The 16,638-nt window shown below is 48.4% G+C and overlaps 1 protein-coding gene across 4 annotated transcripts in view; it reads right to left on the bottom strand.

Annotated features, from left to right (window-relative positions):
• The window catches only part of MTCL1 (microtubule crosslinking factor 1), a 128,868-nt gene extending 115,658 nt beyond the window's left edge, over positions 1 to 13,210 (bottom strand). For all 4 annotated transcript variants that reach the window (XM_047090301.1, XM_047090300.1, XM_047090303.1 and 1 more), the window contains exons 1-3: positions 12,140 to 13,210; positions 2,741 to 2,965; positions 1,181 to 1,339 (exon numbers count right to left, since the gene is read on the bottom strand). In XM_047090301.1, the coding sequence (XP_046946257.1) occupies positions 1,181 to 1,339; positions 2,741 to 2,965; positions 12,140 to 13,210 (1,455 nt within the window). The remainder of the gene's footprint in view (positions 1 to 1,180; positions 1,340 to 2,740; positions 2,966 to 12,139) is intronic.
• Positions 13,211 to 16,638: the final 3,428 nt, after the last annotated feature.

Consider the following 16,638-nt stretch of genomic DNA (forward strand, 5'->3'; position numbering starts at 1 on the left):
AGACCTCAAGGTGAGGGACTGAGTCCCAGGGGTATGGATCCCTGGAAAAAGAATGTTGGCTACCATCCCTCACTCCCAGACTCAAGGAACAGCAGGGCACCTGACTGGCTGTGAGGGGATGGGGGTGGGGAAGTAGAAATATCCACATGTCAAGTTGAACCGTAAACATCTCAGTAACAGAGGCTGTGCTGCCATATTCCTAGCTGCATCCCCAGGGCCTGGTACAGAGACTGAATTAAGTGTGGGCAGATGCATGGCTGGATGGATGAGGAATGGTTTTGTGGACTTCCTTATAATGGAAGCCAACAACAAAACAGGATTTGCAGTACTGTATGCAAAGGAAATACACACACACACACACACACACACACACACTCATTTTCTAGATCGCTGTGCTAGAATACATTCACTCCCTAAAATAAAAAGAAAAGAAAAACCTACATTTAAACCATATTGGCGGGGCGCCTGGGTAGCTTGGTTGGTTAAGCGTCCGACTTCGGCTCAGGTCATGATCTCACGGTCCGTGAGTTCGAGCCCCGCGTCAGACTCTGTGCTGACAGCTCAGAGCCTGGAGCCTGTTTCAGATTCTGTGTCTCCCTCTCTCTCTGCCCCTCCCCTGTTCATGCTCTGTCTCTCTCTGTCTCAAAAATCAATAAACATTAAAAAAATAATAATAAACCATATTGGCTGAATAATAGCTATAGGGGGCATACGCCTATTATCTGTTTACACAGGTTTAGTAGATAACCATAACATATTTTCCAGCTCATTGGAAAAGAAGACTCAAGAAAAAAGCTACTGCTTAATTTTGTATTCTAGTAATAATATACTCCATTTGGGCCCATAAGAGGAATTAATGGCCAGCTCATCTGAATGGAAATTATAAAAAAAAAAAAAATAGCTTTAGACCATGGTTCACCAAGCCTTTTCTGTAGAGGGCCAGACAGCAAATATTTCAGGCTTTGCAAACAACATACTGTCTTTGTCACAGTCTTCCCTGCTTTGTTGGGTTTATTTTTGTGTGGTTGTTGTTGTTTTATAAGGCTATGAAAAATGTAAAAACCATTCTTGGTTTCTGGGCCATACTAATAAACCATAGTTCACCAAATGGGACACCTGGAGTCCCCAAACCCCCAACAGTTAAACCCAAGAAAGAAATCCCCATACATTTTGGGATTACCTCTTTCAGTCTCTCCAGCTCATTTTGGAGGGCCTGCTTGGATATTTCCACTTCAATCATCTGCTGTCGGAGACTTTCGTTTTCATCTTCAGCTTTAGCACGCTTTTCCTCCACGGTTTCAAGTTCGTGGTGCAATCTAACAGATACATCTTTGGCTACCTGTATCAACCAACAGAGATAGTCATCAGAACGGGAAGCTTTCTGCGTGCTAAAGGCACATTCGAACAACTTTTGAGGCAGAATCATTAAGTGATATGATATCACAGTAAAGGGCAAAGACCCTGGAAATATTAACAAGCCTCTCTTTAAAGGAGGAGGTATTAGTTTCAAACATGAAATCCACATTATGAGCAAGGATACAACCTTTTTATCTGATTAAAAGGCTACTGTGAATAGCCCTACCTCCTTACAGAGTATCACCAAGAATGCCAGTTCTGCCCAGGCACACATGCTTTAATGATAAATTAGAAATAATAATAACAATAACAATAATCAACCAACCAACCAATCAATAGTTCTGTTCCCTAAGATAATACTAAACCCACCCGCTTTAAAAAAAAAAATCAAAATAATCCTGTAAAATGATACGGTCAAGTTTTAAATTGCCTACAGTAGTAAAATATCTGAATGTTAAAAGCAGTTAAACATTTTTTAACCTTCTAAAAGGAAACAAGGAAAGATTTTGCAAAAGAAATATAAATCACCCTTACATCCCACTGAATGACATTTTGCTAGGGGTTTATAGATTTGATAGAATTACAAAGATTCTTTTCCTGTTATCATAATGAAAGGCGAAATGAGATTTCATAAGTGCTCCCATAATGAGGAGGACATTATGCATTATTCACCTCTTGATAAATGATTTGATAATCACAGCACAGGAGAAGCCATGCTACCCATGGAGAGAGCAAATGGTAGAAAGTCTGGAATTTCTTCGCCTCATTCCCACTTCTGCCAGTGCTTCTCAAAAACACCTTAGACAATTAGCTTTAGACGATTAGTTATGATCCTCTCTCTCCTTCGGTTAAATCAAACCTCTACACCTGGGTTATGGTCATTTCAGGTTTCTGCATTCTAGAAACTTAAGTAACAATAAAAATGTTAAGTGATTATAGTCAACCTTTATGAGTGGCCTTTGACCATCACTGAATTGATAATCAATAGATTTTTTAAATATTCCAAATTTTAAGAAGGCGTTTCTGTAGAATTCTACACAACTGTCAGGCTAAGTGGCGGATATCAATTCTTTCATTTTTTTTTTTTTTTTATTGTAGATCCCTTACTATGACTTCTTTCCCTTACGTTTTGAGATTCCAGTTCATACGGCAGGTTTAAATCTTGGCCTGTCAAAGCCAAATGACTACACATTCCCTATAAGCCATAAGGGGAAGGAAGAATGTTTATGCTGGCATCTGTTGAGAGCAACACCACCGGAACATCAGGACCCTGTGTGAGTGGGGCCGAGGGCTGGCAGTCTCAGATCTGTGATCGCGCCCCTCCCCTACCCCTGCAGCCCCTTCTGGGAATAAGCCGCCCTTCAACCCTGATCAGCTCACTCACCTTTAAATCCTGCTCCAGACTCCGGATGAGCTCGCCATCCACCTGACCAGTCTCAGCCACTTTCAGACTCTTCTGCTCTGCTTTCCTGAGGCGGTACTGCAGGATTCGGCAGTTTTTATTAGCACGGTCCAGCTCTCGCCGAAGCTCCTGCAGCTGGTAAACATCTTCCTCTAGGTAACTGTCTCTCATCTCTTCCATCTCAGCACGGAGTTCGTCCAATTCATCCTACGCAAGCCAGATGGAGTTGACTCATAAGCCACCAGAAAAAGGATGGTGTCTCCTGTGTCCCCCTGCTCAGCAATACTAAATATTAACCACCTGTACACTCACCCACCGGCTTATGGCCACACCTGTGTGACAGGACCTCTGGAAATGGTCACACAGACAATATCCTCAGATGTCTATTCAAATCTCATGGATCCAGAAGCTAAAAACCAGGATGGATTATTCACTGCAGCCTGCCAGCCTTTATTCCCCCCCTCATATTTTCTTACATAATCAGAATCATAAATGAAATCGGCTCTGCAGATAACTAAACCTTTGGATTCACACCAAACATTGACCTAAACTTGTATCTCTAAGACACAATCTAGGTGTCAAGAGGAGATGGACAGAGCCCGCCTTCAAAGGACATAAACTTGAGTGGGGTCGTAAAACGGAAATGCCCTGGAATTATAACATACCTGCAAATGTCTCTAAAAACTCTGCACCACCATACAAATCTCAGCACTGACTATGTGACTCAATTTCAAAGGTACAACCTTTTGCATGATGTCAAATACACACTGGGGTGGCGTTTTTCCATCCACCTGGGCTTTATTTCCTATCTCCACTTGATTCTGGCACCAGCATGAAGACGCCAGGAGGTTCAGGACCTTCAGCATGAAGGTTCAGGAGAAACCCAGGAGTGGTTTCTGGCCCTCCTCTTTCCCTCCCATTCCACAGTCATTCCAGTGCTCTCAGTCCAACACAGCCACAAACCTGCAGGGCGCTCTCTTACCTGTGATGGCTGCACACCACTGTTATTCCCTGCCTTCATCCCTCCCAAGGGAGCAGCTGCACACATAGACAAGTTGTGTGGGGCTCCCTGCCTCCCCTATAGCCCATTCTCCACCCGGAGTTATCCTCTACTATGGAACTCAGACCATACCCCTCAAAGCCTCCAGGGGGATTCCCACTGCGCTGAGAAATGTCCTCCCCAAGGGCCTCCTTCTTCCCTGCCACACTGCTGGTCTCATAGGGCCAGGACTCCTGGCCCTCTCTGTTCCTCCCCAGCTTTTACAGAGCTCACTATCACATAAGCCAGAAGGTGCACACACAGTGCCTTCCCCGACCACCCATCCCCACCAGGTCTCTAATCCCTTGCCTTCCCTATTTTCTCTCCATCTCTTACCACCACTGGCTAAAAGTTATTTGTGCTTCTTCCTATTCCTGTCTGTCGCCCATACTGAAATGTAAGCTCTGGGAGGGCAGACCCCTTGTATGTCTGTTCCTCTGCATTCACAGCACCCAGAGTAGTGTGAGCCACGCAGCAGGCCTTCAATAAGTATTTGTGGGAAGAACACACATAAACATCGGTCAATACCTACAAAGACCAAATCGTAAAGATGACCAAAATCTAACTTAAATGCACCCTTGCGTCGTTCCAGTCTTGTAACTGAATCACGAAAAATTTTTCCCAGACCCACAGATGTAGCTGCAATATGCGAGACAGAAATTCTATTGAAATATTACAAAAGATTTTAACGAGGAGTAATTTGGAGGGTGGGAGATTAAGAAAAACATTCTAGGAATTTTCTTGATTAGTTTGGTAACTGATGGTTTAAATGCCTCCAGACTAGGATACACTCAGTCTTTCCCATTTGTTTTGTTCAATTAACACTGACGGTCAAGGAAAAAAACTCTCCGTGACACGGACACCTTAAGTTGTCAGGTCTTGGCCTGCTATTCAGTTTGTTTCTGGATTCTCTCTACCCTCGCTAATCCTGCATTTGTTCTTAAAAGCAGAGATTTACTTATAATAAAGAACAAGAGTTTCCCAACATCAAAGCCTCAGGTAGACAAGAAATTGACCAGAAGGGAATCTCCTGAAGAGTAATTTATCCTGGAAAAGATTAAGTGTAAGTGTAACAAATAAATTGGGAATCTGTATGGAAAAACACAAATTGGCACAGACAGGGTAAAGACAGCTGTCCAGGCAACCTCGATCATACGAAGCCGTCTACTGGAAGGAGCACAGGTGTGGTATCTCATACCCGCAAACCTCAGTCTGTAGATTCTCCCTAATCTGCCCACACTACCCTAACTAAGACAATGACTTACTCAACTGTGACTCCAAATGGAGCTTGTCTGAATGGGCTACCAAGAAGAACGGATGTTAAAGAAGAAAGCTTTGCCACTTCCCAGTGGTCACATAAATAAAATGTGTTTTCTTCTCTGCTTCTGAGTGTTCTTACAAAATTTCTATAGCAACAGTCACAACCCCACTAAAAACATAGGATGCTCTAGTGTGCCTTAAAAAAGGTAAATATTAACATTGAAAATGTTGTGAAGTATAAGCAAGTTTTTTTTTTTTTTTATGTTCTTTTTTCCTTCATGGAGATCTCTTCCTGTAAGTCTCGTTCCTCGTCAGAAAATTTGCTGGGACTAGGAGCTCATGGACCAAGCACGGAAGCCAGTCAGTTGATCTACATATATGAACGGGATGGACAGGCTGGGCTCCTCGGGGAACTGGAGAACACAGGTCTTTCGGGAAGGTGCTTGCCAACCTCTAGCAAAGAAGAAGTTGGCAGACTGACGCCCAATCCCTACGCTGAGGCTGTGATGCCGCTGTGTGGGAGCCTTGCCCTTGACCCGACCCATGCTAGGGGAGACCAACTGCAGACTGCAAGCTTTAAAACAGGCCTTATGGATGTCAATCTTCTAGTAAAGATTAGGTGACTGGTCCTGAATCTTCAAAATCAAGGTCAAGTTTTCCTCAGGTTTCACCATGTATATGATAAATCTGACTTTCAGAAAGAGCCTATTCTCCACACTTGTGTCTGAGTACAGTTAAAAGGAAATTGTTTCATTGGGTAACTAGTAAAAAAACAGTTCAATATAAGCAATAATCACAACATGTATATGCATGCATACAAATATTCAGTAACTGTGGCCATTCTGTTCATGGAAGGAAGTGTCTGTGATCATGTTTCCTTCTAGAAAGCTTATCTATAAAAGCCAAAGTCATTAATGCCTGGAATTACCTGTTACTCAAACAAAAGTGTTTAAAGTGTGATACAGCCATAAGAAAACATAAGATACAACTTCCAGGGATAAAAATGTTCTCTAGTTTTCAAATTTTGTACTGGGCGGGACCCTCATCGACCCTAATATCAAATGCTGGATGTCATATAGATGTGTAAACAACCACTACAAGCTAAAACAAACAAACAAACAAACAGTATTTAGGGGCTAGATGAACCCACACCTCCAAATCATTCATTACTCCAGATGTAAACAGCTAACATTTTTTGGCATAAATAATCACCAACATTAGTTGCACTGAAAAGAAAATTAGGGAGAGACTAAATTGCATGTATTTGAATCATTGCTTTTATAACTCATATGTTATCTAAATAAATATTTGTAGAACATAAGACATCCTTTTTTCAGTATTTTCCCTTCATTACTAAACCTGCCAGGAACATATTACCCCATTTCATAGACAAGGAGAGCAAACTCATGCTGGTAAATCTGTCCAAAGCCTCATAGCTAACAAATAGAAGCTAGACTGCAAGCCCACATGCTCTTTCCAGTAAATACTATAAATTATTTGCAACAACCGGGACAAATGGAACAATAATACGCTTTAAGTCATACTTTAAAAAACCTGCCATAGATGTGAAATAATAAAGCAAGCTAACGTTTTTAGATCTTGACAATTGTCAATGTGTGAGTATATCCATTATCTCAATTGGTCCTCAAAAAAAAAAAAAAGAAAAAAGAAAAAAACACTGCAATGTGCAGCAAAGATATTAATACTCCCATTTTAAAAATGAGGAAATTGAGATTCCAAACATTTAAATGGCTTTTCAACACTAGTCTATTGCAGAGATGGGACCAAGGCCAGTGTTTCAACTCTTTTCATAGCGCCTTGAAAAAAAAGCAGTTTTCAGGTTCAGTGAAAAGAAGTTACAAGAAAAGCAAATTATAAACCGTGTAAGCTGGCAGCAGACATTTGAAAAGCAAAAACTGTGATTATTCAGATTAGGGTCATGATGGATAGTGATTTTCAAGCTACCATTACATTAATTTTCTGACAGCATGCCCTAATTTAGAATACATTGTATTACAGAACCTTAAAAATGTCTGCCATTTAAATGTTTAAGAAAACCAAATCAAGCAGAACATATAATGTTTCTGGCAAATATAATTTAGACAGAGTAAGTAAAAGTAGAAAATTGCTGTTGTTTTTTTATACACAGAAACTAAGAAAAAACTTGCCCTTAATCAAGTTTTATATTGAATTAACATCAGGTCTGTTGCATACCTCACTAAAAAGCTAATTTAGTTTTAATTAAATCTATTTTTCAAATTTCATATATAAAATGGAATCTTGAAGTCATGCAAAGCTCCCCAACTACTCCCCTTTGCCTGCAGATAACAGATCGAGCCTTATTATATACATCAAATTAGAGAAATAATGAGGCACCATGTGCGCGCTAGAGTAAACCAAGATTAAATGACACACATTTCAATGAAAACAGTTTTACCCACAAATAAAAACTAAAAACACAGTGGATACTGAATGCACCGTATCTGAACTTAAGGGATGCAAACTCTTGATCATACTGATAGTTTTATTCAAATAATAGCCTCCTTTAAGCAACCCAAAATCAATAACTAGTTCTACATTAATATTTTAATAACGTTTCTTTAAACAGACCCAATTTGGAGAGGGGGAGCAGTCATCTGGCTACTGCTGAAATAATTCCATCTTCTGGGAGTTGCAGACAGAAACTATTGTCTGTTGTAATATACAAATAATCCACCTCATTTCCCTCTGGACAATGAAAATGTTCTCTGCACAGTCCCAGCTGTAGCTAAGAAGGCACAGGGGCCGCTACCATTGTTTACCAAGTGACAGTTCACCCAGCAGCTGATGGGCTCTGTTTGTCCTGGTCTACATTATCTTGCCACCTAAGATTATTACAGCCGCTCTTTTGCAGGCTGAATAAAGAATGGGCGTGGAAAGGGGAATGTCAGGAAAGAATAGGAACACTGTCCACTTTAACCCTTCCAAAAGAAAGGGAGAGGAGGAGCTCAACACTTTAGCTGTTCAGAACTGTGTTATTCTTGCCTGTGAGTGTCTCCCTTCTGGGCCATGCTGAGCACCTGGAATCCAAGCAGCCCAATTTAACAAAACCATTTCAGAGCTTGAAACTCAAAAGACTACTTCCGGTAAGAAACAGGCTGGTAAGGCTGGATCAGGGGTGATACACTGCAACCTATAAAATAAAAAATGACCTTACCAATCATCTCCTTTAGGGAATCACTCCTTTCAAAGGATCGGATGTTGCTTGCCCTGGTAGCTAGCAGTGACTTTTGTTTTAACCAGAAATAATTCTTCGGGAATAACAGAGAAAGCAGAGCGAAAATAAGCAACCCTTCCCCGCAGCCCCACCTGCATCCATCCTGCAGGGCACTGGCACTTTTGGAGAACACTATTTGGGCACATGCGGAGGGGGACATTGTGAGCCCATCACCAGTAATTCCAAAAGCGTTTTGGGGGGCACCTGGGTGGCTCAGTCGGTTAAGTGTCCAACTCTGGCTCAGGTCCTGATCTCACAGTTCCTGGGTTCAAGTCCTGCCTCCGGCTCTGTGCTGACAGCTCAGAGCCTAGAGCCTGTTTCAGATTCCGTGTCTCCCTTTCTCTCTGCCCCTCCCCCACTCGCAGTCTGTCTGTCTCTCTCTCTGTCTCTGTCTCTCTCTCTCAAAAATAAATAAACTTTTAAAAAATTTAAAAAAAAAGAAAAACATTTTCAAAATAGGTCAATAAATTCAGCTGATTAAATTCTCCTGAAAACCCCGTGGAAACAGAGAACATAATTAGTATGTTCACAATGAGCACTAAGGCTGGTCCGATTATCTCAGAGCACTTGGGCAAAACACGGCGGTGGCAGGCAGGTGGGCAGGCAGAAACACACCAGCCGCGTTTTGTGGATGCTCTCAGCACCGAGAAACATGCCTGGGTTCAGTTTGAAAAAGGAGCAAAGGCCTTTGGACAACCGAATTCAACTGCTCACCTGAATTTCTGAAGACTTCCAAATATATCTAAGTTCATCGGGACTAAAGGGACAAGACTGCTTTCCTGCCTGTGTTTTCACGCAAAAAGCCAGCCACCTGGATTGAGTAGTTGTGCATTTTTCATTTAGTCAACTTGGTGCCCTCTGATGAAGAAGAGATAGCAGGGCCAGGGACGCCCCAAGCAGCTCCACACTGCGCAACCGAAGGTATGTACTTCTCTGTTGACATCTATTTTAAAAAATACAGCAGAGTGGCTAAAAACCAAGAGAATTCCACTTGAAGGTCTCCGTCAGTAAGACATCCGCCTATGGTTTCGCAGGCCTGATGATTCTGCTTGATTACCCTTTGGTCATGCTAGCTCAGGAAGTGTGACAGTCTTGTGCAGTAATGGTGACAGAACTGACTTGGGAAAGAATGAGGCACTTATCATGGTCACAGTCCTCCAGGATATACCAACGTAAAGTGCCCGGGCCAAGTCTCTTCTTGGTAGGTAACATTTGAATAGAAGAATGCTCTGTCTAATCACAAGAGCTCTGTACCACATTCTCTAAGAAAGCAGATCAAGGATGCACATTGATCTACTGTGAGAAAAGAAGCAACCAAAGCAACCAAAGGTAAGTTTCAATTTAGAAACTTGCCCTGTGCCAAGGCAAGCCTCCTGCCTCTGACTCCTGAGGTCACTTGTGCTCACAGCCCCATTGTGCACAAGTGGGCGTGCTCACCGACCTCTAGAGAAGTCTGCCAGGATTGCTGTGTTTTCTCCCAAATTGAACTATTGTAACTTAGCTTCTGGGTAACGAAACACGTAACTCACACGTATATTTGTGAGCATACTTCTGGTTTCCCAGCCTCTTTCAGAGCTCCTCTACCTCCTGCTCTCTCCTGCTGACAGGGGAAAGGCTGGGAGATGCACTCAGGCAGAGTAAACGGTTGGCCGTGACACTTTCTCCACAGGAAACAGCAACTGAACATTTCCCACAAATTAAACACTGTCAGTGGGATTTATATGACCATCTGTACACTGGCTAGTGGAGAGGGGTTCATTATGGCCCTTTCGCCTAAAATGAAAAGAGGCCCCCTAGGAAAGCTAAACATTGGGAACATTTCAAGCTAATAAAACAACTCAAAAGCAAGCAGTATACGCTGAGAAAAGCAGGCTTGCTGGGAACAGGGATGCAGCCTGGTGCAGTGAAAACAGCAAAGGCTCCAGGGGCGGGGAAAATAGAAGCTGTACCTCCTAGCTGGATGGCCTTGGGCTGGTCATTTAAGTTTTCCGGGTTCTCAGCATCCTTGTCTGTGAAACTGGGGTTATGACAAATATAACAACAATTATACCCTATGTTGTTGTGAAGAATCACTGAAATATCAAATATACCACATCAGACTCCAGGGTCAGACACCTACTTCATTCACAAAGGCTCTACCCACGTGAAAAGATAAAGCAAATAAATAGTCACCTCAGAATGAACTCTAAAACGACTGTTGCCTACCTGAAGATCAAAGATGCGATGAGAAACATGTTTTACGAAACCCTCAATTTTCTGTCGCTTAGCAGGTCGTGATTTGGATAAACACCATTTAATCAGAAACACTGGGGGTCTGGGATCATGCTGAGAGCTGGAGCTATAACCGAACAAGGTAATCTTTCTGGCCCTTAGGGAGTTTACATTTGCTGAAGATTTACAAAAGCGGCGATTTCAAAATGGAGTCACATATGCTATCACTGCCCTTTCTCTTTAGCACCTTTGAAAATCGTTCTGTTGTCTATTATGTAAGAGTGGGTGACACAGGCAAATGTACTAGTTGAAACATCTTACTCCCAACTCCCAATCTGGTCTCACCTCTCTGCCTCACTGCCACATCTTTGCAGACAAAACAACGACTGGGCTCATTTGGGGAGAGCAGCTCCTGATAAGAAGTTTAGGTTCAGAATACTATTCTGTCAGCAGTCTGAAGTTCACACTTAACCACCTTAAAAGGGCATGCCCTTGGTCCCACTGGCCAAAGCCTGGGCCTCAACTGGATACATTCAGTGTTTGCTGAGAAAAAGTACAAGTCACATCACCCAGATGAAGGAGGGACATCCACTGGTTTGGGAGATATATGTTATCATCTTAACAGAAACGTGAAAAGATTGGTACCGCTGTAGTTATTCACTAACTTGAACACTACAATAAATTAAAACAGTTGCCCCCCGTACTACCCCCCTTATTTTCTCTCAAGTCACTTCAACTGTCTTGAACCCCATTCCCCCAACACTGTAAGTCCTCTGTTCTGCAGGACCAACCTGACCTCCTCTTGGGAGAAAAGATGGAAGTCAGATCGAGGGCACCAAAGCTAACGAGACCAAAAGGCCATTGCTAGCTAGCAGGCCCTTAGGAAAAATCCTCAGAGGTAGGGGGGCAGAGGTTTGCAATTCCCTCAAAAGTGCTGGAGTGCTGGGGGAAATCAAGCGGTCTCTCCTGACACAAAACACCAGCTTGTGGACGCCTACAAAGGACAGGCAGGCCAAACCTGCCAACTCCTTGTCCCTCAACACAGGCCACCCTCATGGGGCCCCTGAACTTAAGGTGTATCACCCAAACACTGGGAGCACCCCCCTCCGAGAAAATAGAGGGGGTCTCACGTTCTGTAAACGCAGGAAAAGCATCTGGCACATCGCAGCCTGGCCCACTGCAGGCTCCAGAACCTACACGCACCTGCCCTAGGCCGGGACCAGAGCTCCTTGGCTAGGGGTAGCCAGATCCCACAGGTGAGGGTGTGCATGTTTTGGCCCCACGGAGGGTCGGCTGTGTATCCAAAATGTGATTCTGGCCACCTCTCTCCCGGCACATCAACAGAGGCAAAGACGTCAGCAGGAAGAAGCAAGACTTCAAGAAACAAGAAAAGCTAAGTGGGGTGGGAACCCGCCCGGACCCACAGGTCTTGCTGCTCCTTCCAGAAGTTTTAGCTTAAGTTCCCAACGCCCAGTGTGTGCGGGGGCGGGAAAGTGAAGGGCAGAAGAGAGAACGGGCTTGTCAGGACCGGGCAGGCAGGGCTCGCGGGTCCCCGCCCGCACCCAGACCTTTCGGGGTGGCCTCCGGGACACCAGCGGCGGAGCCGGCTGCTCACCTTGAGATAGTCGTTCTCCGAGCGCAGCTCCTCGATCTCCCGCAGCAGCTCCTCCTCCACCGCGGCCGCCGGGATCAGGCGGGTCTGCTCGCCAAGACCCGGGTCCTTGGGGATCCCGGGGACCGTTCGCTCGAACGGCGCGCGTCCCCCGGCATCCTCCGCCACACCAGTTCCCAGGGACCCCGCGGGGACCCCGCCCGGGCTGCTCCGACCCCCGAGGCAGGCGCCGGCGGCGGGAGGCGCGGCAAGGAGCGCGGGGGGCTCGGGGCTGCCGGGCGGCGCCCCCCGAGCCGCGGGGCTTGTCGTAGCGGCTCCTCGCAGCGGTTCCCGGTCGCTAGAGCCCGTGCCAGACTCGGCGTCGCTGCTGGCGGCGGGGAGCAGGCGCTGCTCGTCGGACAGGGGTTCGGAGGGGCAGTCGGAGAGGTCGGAGCTGCTGTCCGTGTGGCTGATGCGCGAGCCTGGAGCCGGGGAGCCGGCCGCGGAGGTCACGGCGAGGATCACGGCGGGGATCGGGGCGGCGGGGACCGGCGGCCCGGCGGCACGGGCGGGGGGCGCCCCGGAGCCGCGTTTGGCTTTGCGGCCCTTGGCAGCGGCGGACAGCGGCTCGGTCCCGGGCGGCGGCGGCGGCCTCCCTGCCCGGGGCAGCAGCTCCCCGGGCGCCGTGCGCGCCACCCTCCTGGGGCCCGGAGCGGCCTTGGCGCCGCCCGCTGCCCTGGCCCCGGCTCCCGGCGGCGGCTTGTCCTTCGCGCCAGGGGCGCCGCCGCTGCGCCGAGAGAGGCGGCCGGGCGCGGCCAGGGTTCCTGGCGAGGGCGGCGCTTTGCCCGCGAGGCTGGGAGAGCGTGGGGCGGCGGGCGCCTGGGCTCGGCCCGAGGAGGGGGCGGCCAGGGCCGGGCCGGACGCCGGGGTCCGGCCGTGCAGATCCTTGAGGAAGGGTCTGGCGGGCGAGGGCGCGCGGTGCAACCGCCTACGCTCGGCCAGCGGGTGGAGGTGATGGTGGCGGTGGTGCTGGCCGGGCGGCAGCGGCTTCGCCTCTGGGGTGCCGCCGCCCGCGAGGCCGTTCAGCGTCTCCATGGCCGGGTCCCGGGCCGCGAGCAGCAGCTCGGGCGGCAAATGCTCCGGGCGGCGGCGGCGGCGTGCAGCCTCCCCGCGCGCCCGCTCATCACTGTCCCCAGCCCCGCCCGGTCTGCGCCCCGCGCTCTCGCGCCGCCGCCGTTCCCCGCGCACCCCTGGACCCCAGGATCCCAGCGGGGCTGGCGGCCGCCGTCGTCCCGCTCTCCCCTCGCTGAGGTCACTGCCGCTCGAGTTCACCCGGCACAACGGCGCGGCGGCTCCCTGCCGCTCGCATCCCTAGACGCTGCGCTCCGGGCTCGCGGGTCCGCACACCCGCACTCGTCCGCTGGCGGCGCGCTCCCCGCTCCCGCGTCGGGTTCCCCGCCCACGGCCGCCCAGCTCCCCGCAGCGCCCGCCAGCTCGGGTGGGGAGGAACTGCACGCGCGCTCCCCCGCCTCCCGGCGCCCTGCGCCCAGCCACCGCGTGCGCATGTCCCTCCTCCCGCCAGCCGGCGGCGGGGGTGGGGGCTGGAGGGCAGGGGGGCGGGGCCTAAGCTCCGCGGGCTCGCGCGCCCGACGCGGCCCCCAGTGTTCTTCGCCCTGGGACCCTCCTTGCTTTTTGAGGCTCTGAGGACAGTGCCGAGAGCTGGGGAGGGAAGGAAGTAGCAAGGGTGAAGTGGGGTGGCAGAGAGGCGGACACTGGCCACTTGCGGGAGACTGGATGTCCGGGAGACGTGAGTGGCCCCCTGGGTGGTGTGTGCAGTGGGGTCCCAGCCCCCCCTCTGTTGTTGACCAATGGCCCCCACGGGCCCCTCCATCCAACCCTTGCCTCCTAGGTTCTCCTAGTTCCGTCCCCGCTGTCTTCTCACAGCTGTGCGCGTAGTCCCCACACTCCTCTAAGGACTGCTGGTACCCTATGCAGCTATCGCGTCAAAGCGGGCACCGTGCTCTACAGTTGGCACCCCCTGTGGCCTCCGGAGCTCGGAGAAGGAGGAGCTGCCGTAGAAATAGGAGAAGCAGCTCGCCAAGCTTGGGGTCAGAAAGGGAACTCACATTTATAGTTCCGGCCGCGAGCCAGGCGCTGTTAGACACTCCATAGGCATTGTTTTATTTAATCCTCACGGCAAGCCCGAATTGGAATTACTGTCTTCTTTAAGGATGAGGTCACGGGAGCAGGGAGGTGAAGTCGGTGCTTTAGCCAGTCCATGGCCGGGTCGGGATTCACACAAAGTCTGTAGAATTCTCAGTCCTACCACGGGTTGAGTACCGGTTCTGCCCCTTGGGAGTCTAACGTGGGCCACCGACCTTTTCGAGCCTCGGTCCCCTTGCCTGTATTATTAGAAAATACCGCTACATGAGCGTGGTGACGATTAAATCAGCAGATGTGAGAAACGCTGTGCAAACTGTAAAGTGCTTTTCAAATATCCTTGAGTCCCGTTTTTGTCCCAGGCGTTGGGTATTGACTGCTACTCAAAGGAGTAAGGCCCAACCCGTTGTCTAGACTTGGCTTTGCCAGGAGGCAAAGGAATAGTCAAGAATTACAAGTTGCTGTGGAGAGCATTTGCCCCCACCCCTTCCACCCGAACCCTGCCTGGGAAGATTGGAGTTTTCCCACAAGGATGGGCTGTCGTTGGGTGGGTGCCGGGGATTTGCAGAGCAGGGGCTGTAGGTGAGCTATCACTGGAGGGCTGGTGGGACCATATACCCTGTGGATAATATCCTAAAGGCTGGGGCAGCCTTTGGAGGATGGTGAATATCGCTGATCTTATTTGCCTGGAAAGATCCCAGCGATGGCAGCAGGGAGGAGACGGAGAGCCGTGAGCGGGAACAGTCAGTGGCTGTGGCAACAAACACAGTAGTGGTAGGGGTAGAGAAACGGGGATAGACTTATGAGGATACAAGGAAAACTAGGCTCCAAAGTCTACGATCTTAACCACAAATTACCCTACTTAGCCGCCTCCTTCAAAAAAGGCAGGAGAAAGTGCTTTTTTAAAAAATCACGGTAAGTCAGGAGAGTCATACGCCCAGAAGACAGCCCGTCGGCTTCTCCTTAGGTGCCGGCAGTGATGCTGGGCCACGTTCTGTGGCCGAGCTCTGAGGGCACCGAAATGCTGACCTCTCTGCTGCTGTTCATGTTTTTTGAGCCATTTACCTGGCAAGTCCTCTGAATGTGTGACAGCACACACAGAGTATAATCTGTACTGAATCTCCTTTGACGCAATGTCTGCTAAGACCACAGCCGTATTTCATGGAGTATTTGAAGAAAAAAAGAGACTGCAGAAAGCCTCGGGAGGTGCCCAGGCCCGGCACCCAGGGATAGCCAGCTCTCCCCTAGAGGGCGCTCCAACTCTCCCCTTCGGGTGACTGGCCGTTCATCAGAAACTGGCTGTCAGTCCGGGAGCACAACCTACTGTGTAATTCAGGGGCCAGGACCTTCACTTAGAACTTCCTCCAGAGACCCAGAAGTCTCCAATACCCTACATTTCCGAAGAATTGTGCCCGGGACTCCTAGCCCAAGCTCCTCATACCGTATGTAATCACGCAAAAGGCCACCGTAAAATGTTCCAGTAAGTTAGTGTTCCAAAAGTTTTAGCCAGATGACCGTACTATTCGTACCAGCTTCCCTTTGCCTCAGATAAGAAGTCAAGCAAAATTCATACCCTGAATTATTAGCCTGGCAATTGTTTCTGCTGGCCCTTGGCAAGAAGGCATTCAATAATGCTTTCTTTTGCCAATATTCAGTACGTTACAGGTATAAAAAAGATATCCTCTTGCATGAATAGATGTTTTTAAAGTCATGTGATTTAAAAAGAAAATTTTTTTGTTCCATCAAGTAAGTCTAAAGGTGTTAGGGGGTTACTATTTAAAGAAGCCATAGGTGCTGTATTCTGGAAAACAACAACAAAATCCCACGTGGGGATGTCTGTTTGGATCCGTCAGCTCTCAGACCCAGTCCTGGCCTTTCCCTGCCTGCTCTGTACAGGGGAGGGAACAACTGATGAGGCTGGTTTTCCAGGTTCCTGGGGTGGCCGACTGGGCGAGGCCCGCAGAGACTGGAGTGTAACAGCAAGGGAGAAACCAGGGTTATCGCCTTCTCTCTCTGCCTCCAGTGGCTTCTTCAGAGTGGCCTGGTCTCCTTCGTGCCCTGGCTGACTGGGTTTCTCTCAGCTTTCACTGGATGCCCCATGGCTTCTGGTAACTTCGCCACCGCCTGTTGCCTCTCAGTCAAGGGTGCTGGTGGTTTCCTGTGGTTGCAGATCTCTGGGTTCCTTCACTGTTCCCGGTTGGGCTCTCGACTCCTCCCCCTTTCTGTAATCAGTTCCCTGCATTATAAACCCTGTGTTATAAATACTTGCACTCTCTAGATACTTGCACTCTCTACCAAGGTTCTGATTTTCTCATTCTTTTGCAGAGGCCTACTGCATGCAGCATCGTTGGTGTGGTACGTAA

Source organism: Lynx rufus, unplaced genomic scaffold (assembly GCF_022079265.1).
Source record: "Lynx rufus isolate CCGP_SWC_20201006 ecotype Redwood Valley unplaced genomic scaffold, mLynRuf1.p SCAF_29, whole genome shotgun sequence".
NCBI lineage: Eukaryota > Metazoa > Chordata > Mammalia > Carnivora > Felidae > Lynx > Lynx rufus.